Consider the following 15,619-nt stretch of genomic DNA (forward strand, 5'->3'; position numbering starts at 1 on the left):
GCCAAGCAGGTAAATAAATGACTGCTAGCTCTGAGCAGCAGGATAGTGTGATGTCAATAAAGGCTTTTCGATTTCCACGTACTCATACAATAAAATCAAATTATTTTCACTGGATTCGATTGTAAACATCACACTCACGAGTTGCAAAGAAGAAGCGATTCTATAGAGAAGGCTCTCAATTTTGATGCGGTCGATTTCAGCCTGACACGCTTCTGGGAAGTGACTGGGAGGGTACCGGCTGAGGGAAAAGAGGGCCTCCGTGCAGTGCTTCACCGCCACTTCGTAATCCTGCTGTCTGAGTGATTCACATGCTTGTTCACATGACTTCTCTGGTCTTCTGTCTGCCATGACTCAGCGGCAGAAATCCTAATATGAATCAGGAGGGGTTTCAAATGCAGGTTAGCTTTAATACAAAAAAAAGGTCTTTCAAAACACACCTACATTTTCCAAGTGCTACTAACTGGCCCCCATCGCCATCCCAGGGTTCTTATATTCCGCTTGAGCCTCTACTGCATGCTAAATTCCTGCCGTTTCCCCCCCACAGCATTTCTCCTTGCACTTTGCATCTGTTTCCATTTTAAAAGACTGTTATCTGTCTCCATAACTCTGGAATGAGTAGGTGATGCTCATGTCCCCTTTTACTGCAAACATCAACAATAGTACCTCACGAGAAACCATTAGCTTTGCATTCGTTTGCTTCACATTGGTTTGAAGTGCCACTCAGAGTTAATGTTCCTCTTGCAAGGGCAGATTTCTCTACACCTAAAGACAACTTCTACTATAACAAATGGTTTGGGGGAAAACACCACCACCACATTTGCATTAGGTGTTGTTATAATGCTACCCGCTAACAAATCTTTCCTTGTTTTCTCATGTTATCAGCCGTAATGGTATTTTATAAGGAATTTATATTGCAAAGGCACATCTTTTCAGGGCTTTACACTGAAGTGGGAGTGGGGACTTGTTTGTCTTCACAATGTTTATCAATTATGTACTATTTTTCTAAAAATGTTGATTTTTTCCAACATTTCAATATATGTGCCTTTTTACCTCACCAAAACATCCCAATGCCTTAGCTGGCACAGCAAATGGGGCTCTGACCCCACATCGAGTCAAGGCGCGTAGTAGCCAAGACCAGCCAGGTTATTTTGGTACCCAAGGAAGAAATTCCACAACCACCTCTTCATGCAAAATACAGTAATTATAAATTAAATAACTAGCCATTTTGAGGCATCCAAAATCAGCTTCCTCACCTTGCCTAATACCCAATACTAATCTTCAACCGTAAACCAGCCCTGGTGTAACCTGCATTCTGGCGCTAACATATTAAATCTTCATATTAAAATGAAGCAAAGCTTCAAATTCATTCATCTTCCTATTAAACTTTGCACCCTATGTTTGTTTCTGTATTTGGTAGAAAACCCCACTAAGACAAATCTTCTAAACTTATTTACCCTGGCCTTTGACACCCGAGGTGCACATTTTTAGGCCTCACCCTTTCGGTGACTGTAATTCTTTGTTTCTAAAATGGTTTTTAATATTTTATTTTAAATTGCTGTTACCTGCCCTTGGACTTTATGGTGAAGAATGTAATAATAATAATAATATGCTTTAAATTAAAATTGAGGTTAATAGATAAACCAACTTAATACAAGATGCATTTGAAAATATGTTCTGCTCTCTGTGGAATAAAGGATCCACACAAATGTAATGCTCTTGATCTCAAGAATTGCCAACAGGACTAATCATCATCATCATCATCATTTATTACTTATACCCCACCCATCTGGCTGTGGTTGCCCAGCCACTCTGGGCAGCTTACAGCACATAAAAAATGGTAAAACATCAGACATAAAAAATTTCCTGATACAAGAAAGGTCACAGGCTGTCTCTCCCCTCCTCTCTCTGGCCATACCAGTCTTACAAAGCAGTACTATGAATGTTTACTCAGAACTAAGTCTCACTATGTTCAGTAGGGCTCAGTCCTATATAAGTGTACTTAGGATTGCAGTCTTCAATCCCGGATACCATTTTACCATTCCTTTTACAGATGAGAAAATATTTATATGTAACTACAGTGGTACCTCGGGTTACGAACCTAATTTGTTCCAGAGGTCCGTTCTTAACCTGAAACCATTCTTAACCTGAAGCACGCTTTCACTAATGGGGCCTCCCGCTGCCGCCACCACACGATTTCCGTTCTCATCCTGGGACAAAGTTCTCAACCCAAGGAACTACTTCCGGGTTAGTGGAGTTTGTAACCCAAAGCGTTTTTAACCCGAGGTACCACTGTAATACAATTTTTTCAAACAACTCTACAAATGATTTCCTCGACATAAACATATGTGGACATTTGTCTCCAAGATTTATGTCAATAACAGGCTACTATTTGGTTGTATGTCGTTTTGGTTGCCTTGAACAAGATAACAAATTTAATAAATAATGATCATAATAATTATGTTAAGATGTCCAGATGCTTGCCTCCTAACAATACCTGGTGCTAATATTCCACCCCCAAATTTTATTTAAAACAAAGATAAAACAACTACATACAATAAGAGCACCATCCCCAAATACTGTATGCTAAAATCGTCACAAAAACCCAAAATGATACATAATAACCTCCATCGCTTAGAATACTGTCCACAACTAAAATGTTATATTGTATCAGCAGCAGTGCTAGTCTGCAGGGTTTATACAGGAAGGAGAAAAAATAATAATTAAAATATTTAAATACGAGTGCTTCATGCAAGCCAAACTGTGATGTAGACCATATGCATCGTTCTGACATATGCCTCATTGTTTATACAAACTATAAAATTGCCCCTGGTGCCAATATTAATACTTGATACTAATACCTGATACTAATCTTCAGCTGTAAACTATAAGCAGAATTGCCATTGACTTTCAACACAGTACTGAGTACTGCACTTCCCTGTTTCTGCCCACACCAGTGTGTGAAACTGAGCTGCTATGGGTGGGGACATTTGAAGCCTTTCAGACATTCGTTGTAATATTTGCATTGGACATGATGGCTTGCTCAGTGATTTTTGTTTTAAATGAGATGTATTAGTATTATTATTATTATTTTAAATGCATATACTGTACTGCCCTTCATCCAAAGATCACAGGGTGGTTTACAGTATAAAAGCACAAAACATATAACACAACAATAACCTCCCCAACACATTTAAAAGGCCATAGATTGTTTAATCAGGCAAAGGTCTGGAAGAAGAGAAATAGCTCACACTCCAAAACCACCATGCTACAATGTTGCTGTTATTTGGTATTATGGAGCTACAGTACTATTGTACGATAATGCTAATTTTAAAAATACAGTAGTATTAATGAAAAATCCAGCATCTTAAAAAGCAGAGACATCACCTTGCCAACAAAGGTCCGTATAGTTAAAGCCATGGTTTCCCAGTAGTGATGTATGGAAGTGAGAGCTGGACCATAAAGAAGGCTGATTGCTGAAGAATTGATGCTTTTGAATTATGGTGTTGGAGGAGACTCTTGAGAGTCCCATGGACTGCAAGAAGATCAAACGTATCCATTCTTAAGGAAATCAGCCCTGAGTGCTCACTGGAAGGACAGATCCTGAAGCTGAGGCTCCAATACTTTGGCCACCTCATCAGAAGAGAAGACTCCCTGGAAAAGACCCTGATGCTGGGAAAGATGGAGGGAACAAGGAGAAGGGGACGACAGAGGACGAGATGGTTGGACAGTGTTCTCGAAGCTAACGGCATGACTTTGACCAAACTGCGGGAGGCAGTGGAACGAAGAGTCGGACATGACTAAACGACTAAACAACAACAATGAAAAATCTTTCCATTCATGGCTATTTTAGCAACATGGTGAATGACAGTGGCTAGAAAAGTGGGGGGGGGGCCTTAATTGTATGGCATTCCAGCCCAATGGTGTTATAGTGCTATACTCTCACATTCCATGGAACCAGAAGTATTTTAGCGATAACAGAATAGGATTTCTCTGGCATAATGAGCCTTCCCATTATTTTCCTCCCCCTGAAGTCCCCAGTACACTTTCCCCCCCTTTTTTGCAAAGCACTTAAGAGGCTCTATTTATAATCAAGCTGCGTTGTCCTTGCCTGCGAGCCTAGGTGAAATTGCCTCGGTTCCCGAGGTGAGAGCTGGGGCAGTTTCACCTGGTGTCTCACGGGCAGAGGCCAATGCAGCTTGTTTCTTTCAACACTGTGGTATATCGCCACACCGCAATGTTTAGCTGGCGATAAACCGTGATGTCGAAAAGCTGATATCACCCAGCTCTAGTAACTGCATGCCATTTCTTACAAACCGTGACAAGCTCTCAAGTGCCTTTTTATTGCAATCAAAAACGGGCATACTTGGTTGGAAAAATATACTTCATTTGTTTAATTTCAAAACAGTTGCAAATCTACCATTATACAAATACCAATTCTCTGAATGTCATGAATATGACATGCATTTAAGTTCCCTATCAATGTAATGCAATCTCCTATTACAGTGGTACCTCGGGTTAAGTACTTAATTTGTTCCGGAGGTCCATACTTAACCTGAAACTGTTCTTAACCTGAAGCACCACTTTAGCCGCCGGAGCACGATTTCTGTTCTCATCCTGAAGCAAAGTTCTTAACCTGAAGCACTATTTCTGTGTTAGTGGAGTCTGTAACCTGAAGCGTATGTAACCCGAGGTACCACTTTACCTATGTTTAGAAGCCAAAAGGCAAAAAGTTTAGAAGGCAAAAATGTTTCTTTTCCAACCAACCCTTTGGTTTTTAATTATGTGGCCTCCTTCAGTGGGTGGGAAGTCTCAGTCCTGCTTTTTATAAACATGAATGTATTTTACTCTGTTTTAGTTTTATGTAGCTTTTAATGCATATTTCTAAGTTGCTTTGTGTTACTTCTTATAAGAAAAATGACTAATAATTTCAAATAATCATTATAGTAGCAGCCATTCTCACTTCTTACAAACACTGATGTTTAGTGCTCATTTTGTATGAAAGCACAAAGCACTTCCTGTAGTGTAATGATCAAGCTAACTTACAACCCAGTTTCTGAGCCATGCTTCAATGCTATTTATCTACAGTCAGATTTTAAAATGACCATTTTAAAATGGCCAGAATATTTCTGGCAAAAAATTAAAGAAAACGCATGAATACAACTATTTGCAACAAAACGAACTGAAATCAATTCCCGCACGCCTGTTGAATTTCACCTTTGAATGAAGAACCAAAGAATTTGCTTTGTAAAAATGCTTGTAAATGAACCCCCTGCTGAAGAGAAATAAAAACTTTTAGGGGAAGTGTTAGAGGAAATTGTTGGTTTTCGATACGTAAACATTTAACAATACCTTTTTACAGCCTGTCTGGGTCTCAGGCACATCTACAGTTCAAAGGCATTAATGTGATTTTTTTTTTTAACTATTCATTCATAGCTTGCCAAATTATTATCTCCTTAATCAAACTGCAGTTTAGGAGACAAGTATGGCTGCTGGTGGGAAATCATATTTTCCATAGGAATCTTTGGATCATTCAAACTGTATCCTAGAACAATCCTGACAAAGTTCAAAGCAACACCAGTTTTTCTTTATTAAATTGGAAAATGCTTCGGAAAAACCACAGTGGAAACAATGGGATCAGCATTCATCTTTTAAAGGGTTTACCTTTTGAATACCCTATGTCATCCCACCAGTAAACCAAAAGGAAAGCATTCACATCTGGTCAACATTTTGTACTGCAAAATACCCACCCACTCCCATCAAAAGATAAAATATTTCTTTCAACAATATCTCTAAAGCTCTAGACTTTGATACGTTTGTTCTCATCACTCTGTCAGTTGCAGATCCTATTGTCTAGTTGTCTCATACACTACGTTGTACATGGATAAGGAGACAGGCCGATGGTGGGGGAACGTCTAGCCTACAAGCCTAATTCGGCTTGCCAGGTCTCAGAGGTTGGTCCACCAAGCCATTTTGGGAAAACCACACCTACCTCCCACAGGCACGCCATTATATATGAAGTCAGGCGCAGGGAAGTTCAAGCCACGGTTAAAAGAATGAAAAATTAGGAGCACATGCTTAAGTATGCGTCCGATTCTTACATGCACACCATCTTAAATTCAAGCCAGGCTGCAAAAGATTTTCCTTTGCAGATGCAGCTCTTTGATAGACTGTAGAAGACTTTGTCCACAAACAGCAACCATATATAGCTATCAAATAAGTTTAGAACTAAATTTATTCTCAGGGATCATTATGCTAACTGTTCAGTTGCGAGTCATAGTAAAAATATCTTGGAAATTAAGCTCAGCAACTTTAAAGGGCTCGCCTACTTTTCAATGGGCACTACATAAAAAAATAAAATAAAATCATTTTATTTCTGTTACCCTGTGCATAACAAGCTAGAGTCTTTTTGTTTCAGCTGCCCAAAGACAAAACAAAATTCATATCTCAAGGAAAAGAAACAAGGTTTTTTACTTATCTTACAGAGTAGTAAAAGGAAAATTACAGAGCTGAACAATGCTGAAGTTTTGTCAGATAGTGTTAAAACACACACAGCAAGAATAGGTTTCCCCATAGCAATGCATTGTGTGAAAAGAAAAAAAGCAAATATAAACGGCCATAATTTCAGTTGTGACATTTGGCATAATGCATTAATATTAACTCTATGAACACATTTCTGGTTCTGGCTTTGAAACGACACATTTAGGATCTGGCTTTAAAACTACCTAGAGCTGATTCACAGACAAGGAACTAGTGACTACTAATTAACTAATGACCACTGCACAGTGGTACCTCGGGTTAAGAACTTAATTTGTTCCGGAGGTCCGTTCTTAACCTGAAACTGTTCTTAACCTGAAGCACCACTTTAGCTAATGCGGCCTCCCGCTGCCACGCGATTTCTGTTCTCATCCTGAAGCAAAGTTCTTAACCCGAGGTACTATTTCTGGGTTAGTGGAGTCTGTAACCTGAAGCATCTGTAACCTGAAGTGTATGTAACCCAAGGTACCACTGTATAAAGGCTTATGCCAATAGGCCACATTCACACAATATGGGGGGGGGGGAGAAGAGTGGAAGGAAGGGTGTAAGAATTCTATGACCAAGTGTTTATTTGTGTAAGCCCCAGTTCACATCAAATATTTTACATGCAGTGAGTGAAGGTATGAGAGTCCTAAGGCTTAATCCACATGTATAACCTATGTACATAGGACAAGCCTCAGGATCCCATTTATTAAGTACTACCTGACTGTAAAGTTCCTCCCTGCAATTATGGAAATCATTTTAGAATTCCCTCTAGGTAGGAAAAGTTGCTCAATGAGAAGGGTAATAATATGCTAGTTGACCTCTAGCAACTAATGCTTCCTCTCTGTAGAATATTTGATATACTAGGCAAGTGGCGGTGTTCTTGTAACTTGCTTTTGCAAACTTCAAACCACACGCCAGAGCTGAAGAGCAAGACAGAGCCATGGGCAGCTGCACATGCCATAATCAACTTAATGCTGCTGGCACAACTACTTATTGGCTCTTTCCTCCACCCTTTGCCTTGCATCAGCCAGAACCTCTGTTGTTACAAAACAGATAAAGCAAAACCATAAGACTGGATTGCCCACATGCAAATAAAACCCACTAAGCAATGTTAGAAATGCCAAATACCCTATCCTGGAATTATGGCACATGAGATGGTTTCTCATTATTTCTGTACCATATAGAAGAGAATCAGACACTTTGCAACTGCTTGCAGTGGTACCTCGGTTTACGAATTTAATTCATTCCAGAACTCCGTTCTTAAACCAAAGTGTTCTTAAACTGAGGCGCACTTTCCCTACTGAGGCCTCCCGCTGCCAGTGCCCTTCCACCGTTCGGCTTCCGTTTGTCTTCCGGGGCAAAGTTTGCTAACCGGAACACCTACTTCCGGTTTTGCGGAGTTCGTTGTCCAAATCATTTGTTAACAGGACCGTTCGTAGACCGAGGTACCACTGTACTAGTGGCAGCAATTTTAATCTGATTCTATATCGTATATTTTCAATTGGATATTTTATTCTGGTACCTTTGTGTTGTTTTCTTTGTGTTGTTTTCTTAGTTAAAAGATTAAAACACAGAAAACCTTTTAAAACTGCACATACGTTATCTTCCAATACATAGGGTATAGGGTAGATCAAAAATATCAGAGTACCTTTGCACAACTTGCAACCCACCAGGCTGAAAACAGCTTACCCAAAGTATGCATGGCTGCCCGTTCAGGAGATGGGTAAACCTCTGCTGCTGCTAAAAGACAGACAATGCCATAGAGAAAGAAAGAGCAACCCCTCTAATATCCCAAGGAGGAATTATTCACAGAGAAGTTACAAGTAAAAGCCACTTGGTAGTTTAGCAGGGGTCAGCAAACTTTTTCTGCAGGGGGCCGGTCCACTGTCCCTCAGACCTTGTGGGGGGCCTGACTATATGGGGGGGAGAGAACAAATTCCTATGGCCCACAAATAACCCGGAGATGCATTTTAAATAAAAGGACACATTCTACTCATGTAAAAACACACTGATTCCCAGACCGTCCGCGGGCCGGATTTAGAAGGCGATTGGGCTGGATCCGGCCCCAAGGCCTTAGTTTGCCTACCCATGGTTTAGTGCTTAGAGTAGCTGAAGAGATCCTCAGAACTGGGACTTGCAGGCTTTAGAGTCTTTCAGCAATAATAGGTACCACAAAGTGTAAACAAAAAGTAAATTGGCTGGTGTGTAGGGGAAGACAAGGAAAAATAAAGTTGTTTGTGTCATTCCTCAGTAGTCACAGAGAGTCCTGAGAATGGAAGGAGTTGTTGGCTGAAGATAAAGAGACACATATACACTGCCCCCTCCCCCAGTCCTTTCCCCCATCTCAGACCACTGGAAACTTGTTGAAGAACTTGGTGGGCTATTGTTGTACAAATTGTACTGCACCGTGCTAGATGCTGTACAATTTTAAATGTATTTTTACAGACACACCACACACCACCTTAATGAAGCTCACAGACCACCAGTGGTCCATGGACCACTGTTTGGGAACTCCTGGGATAGTATAAATATCATGCTCTTCTGGACACACAAAAATCTGTTTTTTAAAAAATAATTTCATGGTTGGATAAATGGCTCAGAAATAAGACAAAAATAAACATGCAAAAAGGAGCATGTGCAGAGTGGTACCAAAGTGAGCATTTATCATTTGGAAAACCACACACGGTTATGCACTACTGCAACATAGCACAGTAATGGTTGATTTGATGCATTCAAAAACTCCATTTTCAAAGAATATATAACCATTTTAGTACGGTAACATGCTGCTGGGATACATTCACATGAAGAGTTACTTCAGTTTAACATGTTCTCAGCATGATTTGATTCCTCTACTGTAGCCCACAGGGAATGGCTGCATCTGCAACTATCTGTACCCAACCATCTTCCTGGAGGCCCTCGTGAGTTTCCTGACCATAGCTGCAGTCCTATACACACTTGCACATAAGTCCCATTCTCTCACACACACTCTCTCTCAGCCTCAGACCCTGATCTACAATAGCAGCATAACTTTCAGAGTTATGCTGTAATTTATATTCCACTCTTCTGTATCAATATATACTTGGGGCAGTTCCCAAGGATTTGAAAGGCAATAACAAAACTAATCGTAGCAGCAAAACCAAAAATAATGTAGCTGTTGTAAAAATTACTTAGATGATAAATTGAAGTGTGTGTAGCACTCTAAAGTGCTACAGAAATGATAAATATAAATGTACCCTGCAATCTGGCTGGTCCTCCTGCTATGGTATGGTGTCAATCGAGATACAACAGCTTTACAATCTTATATTTCCCATTTGTATTATTTTAATATGCTTTTTGGAAGGAAACCTATTTGGTTTTTCTTTTCTCAACAGAAAATGGTGTGATGAACTGCAGAAATATATTGACAGGTCTTTTAAAAATACATGTTTACCAGTATAGTATAAAACACTCATAAGGCTTAATTTTGCATCTGTACCCTTGATGCCCTTTCTTCTTGCAGCTTCTTATGGGCCCCACAGATTGTTATTGGTTGTGGAAAGGAAAAACACACTGAGTGCTTCTCACTTCTGTGCTGTCTAAGAGAAATCCTGAAAATATATTGGTGAAGATTGAGTAGCTCTGTCTGAGCCTTAGGAAATATATATTGATCCTTACTGACCTTCTGACCTTTTTCAAAATACTTGATTTAATTCTTTAAGTGAATTGCTGCATTCCACTGTCAGAGCACCATATGGACCACAGAAATATCTTAAATACTTCTTGAGACAAGTGATTATGGTTCTTTTGCATTCACTTTAGAAAACATAATGGCATGCCCATTTTTAATTTAAAAACTTCACTAGAGTATATATGACTGTGGCTGACTGACAACAGCAATAAATCACTACCTAAACTTATCAGTCTTTCCAATCAATGTTTTCAGAATGAACTGCATGAACCTATCCCTTAAAATGTATCACAATGGAGGGTTTGGGAGGAAACCATTGATTGAAATAAGAAATATGCCTTCAAAGTTGAGCCCTTGGAAAAGCACAGCGCGCACCCCAAAATCTTGAAAATAATAGCTGAATAATAGTAGAAGTTATGGCTTGTTAGGGAATTAAAAGTTCAAAGAAACTATTTGGCTGCTTAAATTACCATCCTTCTCTTCCAAGCACTCCAATAGGTAATAAACATTTGCAAGAAATGCAATGGGATGTATCCAACAGTGTCCTTCACACAGACGGAAGGCTCTATGGTCCAGTGGAGGCTTCATTCTGTGGAAAGGGGACACAATTTCTGCAGAGTCTGCCTCCCCACAGTGGGCCTTTTCCAATTTATTTCCAGTGGGTCCCCCTTTCACCTTCCAGAGTTTTGAGGAGTGCAAAAGTCACACACGTGCCCACAACTTTTACAACCCCCTTCAGAAAATACAACATGAAAATCAGCTTAAAACTCAGTTTCTCCAGTTTTGCCAAAAGTTGGCTCTCCCAAAAAATGCAGAAGAGGGAATGCAGTTTCCTTCACCTTCCTGATGTAATATCTATTTCTCCACCACCACCCATAGCAAAAAGTTTTGGGGGGAAGTTTTGGCCCAGAACTGCCATTTATTGCACACCATAGCAGCTTCCCCCACTCCCCGTGAACCAAAAAACAATCAAAATACTTCAATACACATAAAACACACACACACTGTGTGATCCCCAGTGTGAGCAACAGCTGTGGTTCTGGTAGAAACCATTGCTCATGTGGTTCAAGCAAAGAGGATTCAAAGATAAGATGCATGAGAGATGAACTCTGTCAGTAGTCACACAGCGGCAGGGGGAGGTGTTTAAAAGCCCTTTATCCAATCAAGGAGATAAGAAGCTAAACTGCATAAAGGGAGCACCGTGCCAAAGCCTATGTTGCATTTTGCACTGGTAAAAACTTTTGCCTACATTTTGTTTCATGCTAGTCAGTCAATGCCAAGACCAATACTACTGTGATTTTCTTCGTATATATGAAGGTGACTTTTGCCACCATCATTATGTCACGGTGGGGAGGGGACGCACTACCAAAACACAACAAAAAGCAAGTTGACAGTGGCATGTTCTCACACACTTCTGACAATAATCAGAGGTGTCCTGAGCCAGAAGAAATAGTCAGATGCATATAGAGAACTATGTCTAACTTATGTGCATATCTTCCAAAAGCCTTGAGAAAAGTATTAACAGTTCATCAATCTCCTAAGTTATTGGCCACAAAAGATGGCAAAACCTGGCCAACTGTAAAAGTAAATGCAGTCTACTGAGCTTCATACCTGCACTATGACAGTGGTAACAATCCTTTCACCAAGCTGCACCCACAATTCTCTGTTATTAGTGGGTCATATGATGTGGGGGGAGCTTAACAAAAATGGAAGCACTTTTAAATACACAATACAGTGGTACCTCAGGTTACATATGCTTCAGGTTACATACGCTTCAGGTTACAGACTCCGCTAACCCAGAAAGATTACCTCGGGTTAAGAACTTTGCTTCAGGATAAGAACAGAAATTGTGCTCCGGTGGCGCAGCTGCAGCAGGAGGCCCCATTAGCCAAAGCAGTGCTTCAGGTTAAGAACAGTTTCAGGTTAAGAACAGTTTCAGGTTAAGAACGGACCTCCAGAACAAATTAAGTACGTAACAAGAGGTACCACTGTACTGTTAAATATGTGGTGAAAGCTTTAACTTTTTGGTATGGCTTTTCTGAGTCTACCAGAATTCCCTAGGTCAGGAATGATTATCCCGTGGCTCTCCTGTCATTGGACTTCAACTCCCATCATTCCTGAATCTTAACCATTGACCATGTGAGCTGATGTCCAACAACTTACAGTTCCCCGTCCCAGCATTAGTTCATGCTACTTTTGCAAAATAGCCTTCAGTGATCATTTCCTTACCTACTGCACTTTAATCCACAGTCATACAAACACATACAAAGGGTCCAACATTGCAAAATATACTGAAAACATCTGAATGCTTCCAGCAGGGTTCACTCTACACAAAACAACAATAAAAACAGACCAGTTTCACAGCACTTGAAGATTTTTTCATTCTAATGGTTGATATTGCAGCTTGTGAAGGAAAGCAGTACACTACATGACAATCGTAAAGCAAACTAACAAAAAAACCTGTTTTCTTTGGAATTGGTAGGAAATTGGGCATTTGCATGGGTATTACCAATAACATTAGTATACCAAGTATATAAAAAAGAAGATAACAGCTTTTAGATATTTCAATTAGTGTCCCAATAGAGTAGTTATCATTTATTTAAAATGCAAAGGCAATTCTCTTCAAGCCCCGTAGCGAGTTACATTTTTACAAGAAAGAAATATTTGACAAGGAACATATGGAAAATGCTTTAACAGTTACTGCATATTATCCTAAACAATCCTCAACAATCTGCTTTTAGCCCAGTGGTTTTCTAAGCTTCCCCCAAATACACAGTCCAAACCAGGAAATTTATCAGCTGCACACTCCATGCATTTGAGACTTGCGTCCCACCCAGAATATTTTGATTTAATCACAGCAGCTAGGAAGGGTAGGGCAGAGAACTTTGAATGAAAATAGTGCCTGAATACAGTATACAAAAGTCCCAAATAAAACCTATGCTGCTGATTCTTTAAGCTGAAACTACTCCAGTAAGAACTTCTGGGCAAGGTTCTCAATTTAGTGCTACAAAATGTTAAGGAAACACAGTATTAAGAGTTAACTTCTCTCTCCTACAGTATCATGTACTTTTACCTGTCCTATAGTCACATGTAATCTGTGCCATTATTAGTCTAGCAAAGATATTAAGAAGGTATGACTAAATAGGTAGACATATTCCTTCTTACTTGGTCACATTAAAACTGCATCTCAGATGACATCCTCTGAGCAAGGATGAAAGTGGAAGTTGAGAATATCGAAAGGAGTTGCTCCTCCAAATGCAAAGCAAAATTAGCCAATGTAAATCTACTTCTTGTGCAAGGGAGGGGGTGGTGCTGTGGTCTAAACCATTGAGCCTCTTGGGCTTGCCGATCGGAAGGTCAGCGGTTCAAATCTGCGTTACAGTGGTGAGCTCCCGTTGCTCTGTCCCAGCTCCTGCCAACCTAGCAGTTCGAAAGCACACCAGTGCAAGTAGATAAAACAGGTACCGCTGCAGCGGGAAGGTAAACGGCGTTTCCGTGCACTGTGGCATTCGTCACAGTGTCCCGTTGTACCAGAGGCGGTCTAGTCATGCTGGCCACATGACCCAGAAAGCTGTCTGTGGACAAACACTGGTTCCCTTGGCCTGAAAAGCGAGATGAGTGCCGCACCCCATAGTCACCTTTGACTGGACTTAACGGTCCAGGGGCCCTTTACCTGTTAGCTTACTTCCTGTACATAATTTGGGAAGAGATAGGTAAGGCAAATTAGCAACCCTACTCTAGCCTTAAAGCACTTGCTGAATTTTTTTCAAGCATTGTCATACTTTTGCTGGAAACTGGCATGGTGACATAGCAAGCACCCACAAGCTTAGTGTTGCCATAGTTCAAATGTAGCCAATATGCTGCCCTCCAGATGTCACTGACTACGACTACCATCATTTCTGACCATTAGCCACGCTGTCTGGGGCTCGTGGGAGGTGAAGTCCAACAACATCTGGGTGGCACAATGGCTACCCCTGCCTAGTTAATCAAGTTCTGACTTATTTTGTAATGCAACTCATTGCCCAATGAATAGATCAGCAATTTGGTTTCCTAGCTTACTTTTTTCAAACGAAGTTTCTAGTCTCTGTCATTCGAGAGATATTAGGCAAAATATTCTTCCCAATTGCTCAGCAAAAAGAAAGCCTTGCTCCCTCCTGCCATCATCCTCGCCAACTGGTGAACGTCACAGCAACATATCTTGCTTTATATTTACCTCTGTTGAACACACTGATCAATGAAGAAGATATAAGCAGGATTTCAATTGGCCTCCTTATCAATAATAGCAGATTGGCAAGGGTTTTAATTGGATTCAATACAGAGCAGCACAGTGTGAACAGCTTTTCCCTAGATTGATCTTCAAAAGGAGAAAGTCCTTGGTGTAACATAGTGGCACGTACAGAAGAGTTATTCTCTTTATTACTGCTTCACATAGTGCAATTGAAAATGAGAGGAATGTTTCGGGAGGCTTGGCTCCTTTAAATATAAATCAGAACAACTGGTATGGGACTATTCCTTTTATAGAACCCAGTTGCAAAGACTCATTTTGCCAAGTCTCCCTAACGTGCTATACACCCCCAAATACACTGAACGAGTGGGGAAGTCATGATCCTACAACTGTTATTTAAATACAACTCCCATCAACCCAGACCATACATCAAGGTGGTTGGGGCTAGTGGAAACTGCATTCCAACAATATCTGGCAACAAGTTCCCCCATCCTTGCTCTAAAGTGAGAATCGGGGCCATAACTACAGTGGAATGATGGGTGCAACCACACACACACAAGTGTCTATGGAGCACAGCAAGGGCTAAGACAACTCATCCATGTAAGCCAACAACAGAATTGTGTATGAGTGGGGGGGGGATGCAAAGGGATGGAGGCAAGGAAGTATGTTTCAGTCAGCACTGTATCTCACACTTAAATGAATTACATCCACCTGAGGACTCCAACTATAACAGTCAACTTTGCTGAACATGAACTACTCAAAACTGTCAGAACATAAAAAAGATCAACTGGCATCCTGCAATCCTCATTCCTAGCATCACATCAAAATCACTCTTAAGAAAATCCTTTAGACACCAATATATAGATTTTTGTGCATGCGTAGAACTCTTGGAACTGAACCCCTGCATAAGATGCGATCATACTGTCCTAAAAGCCAGCTGCCATGAAACAGAGACAGTTAAGTGGTGAAGTGTATGCAGGATTATAGAAGTATGTTGTTCACAAGGACTAATTCTTATTAGCATGCTAGCAGCCTGCTAATCCCTTCCCCCACTAAAAGTAGAGTGCAAACAATTAAACACACCCACAAATCGAGCCCACATTAGAAGCATCTCTCATCTTTTATTTATTTTCTACAGTTTCTGGTTGAAGGCGTAATTAACTTCTAATGTTATAAAAATAATTCAATCTTCATTGCAAGCAAACTTG

The 15,619-nt window shown here is 40.4% G+C and overlaps 1 protein-coding gene across 4 annotated transcripts in view; it reads right to left on the bottom strand.

The window, feature by feature from the left end:
* HELZ (helicase with zinc finger) overlaps positions 1–15,619 on the bottom strand; it is a 119,842-nt gene that overhangs the window by 92,590 nt on the left and 11,633 nt on the right. For 3 of the 4 annotated variants that reach the window (XM_081181220.1, XM_081181218.1, XM_081181219.1), the window contains one exon: positions 139–366. The exons of the other annotated variant lie outside the window; for it this stretch is intronic. In XM_081181220.1, the coding sequence (XP_081037346.1) occupies positions 139–348 (210 nt within the window). In that variant the 5' untranslated portion in view covers positions 349–366. The remainder of the gene's footprint in view (positions 1–138; positions 367–15,619) is intronic. 4 annotated transcript variants of the gene reach the window in all.

The sequence above is a fragment of the Podarcis bocagei genome (genome assembly GCF_964188305.1).
Source record: "Podarcis bocagei genome assembly, chromosome: 2".
In the NCBI taxonomy this organism is placed as follows: Eukaryota; Metazoa; Chordata; class Lepidosauria; order Squamata; family Lacertidae; genus Podarcis; species Podarcis bocagei.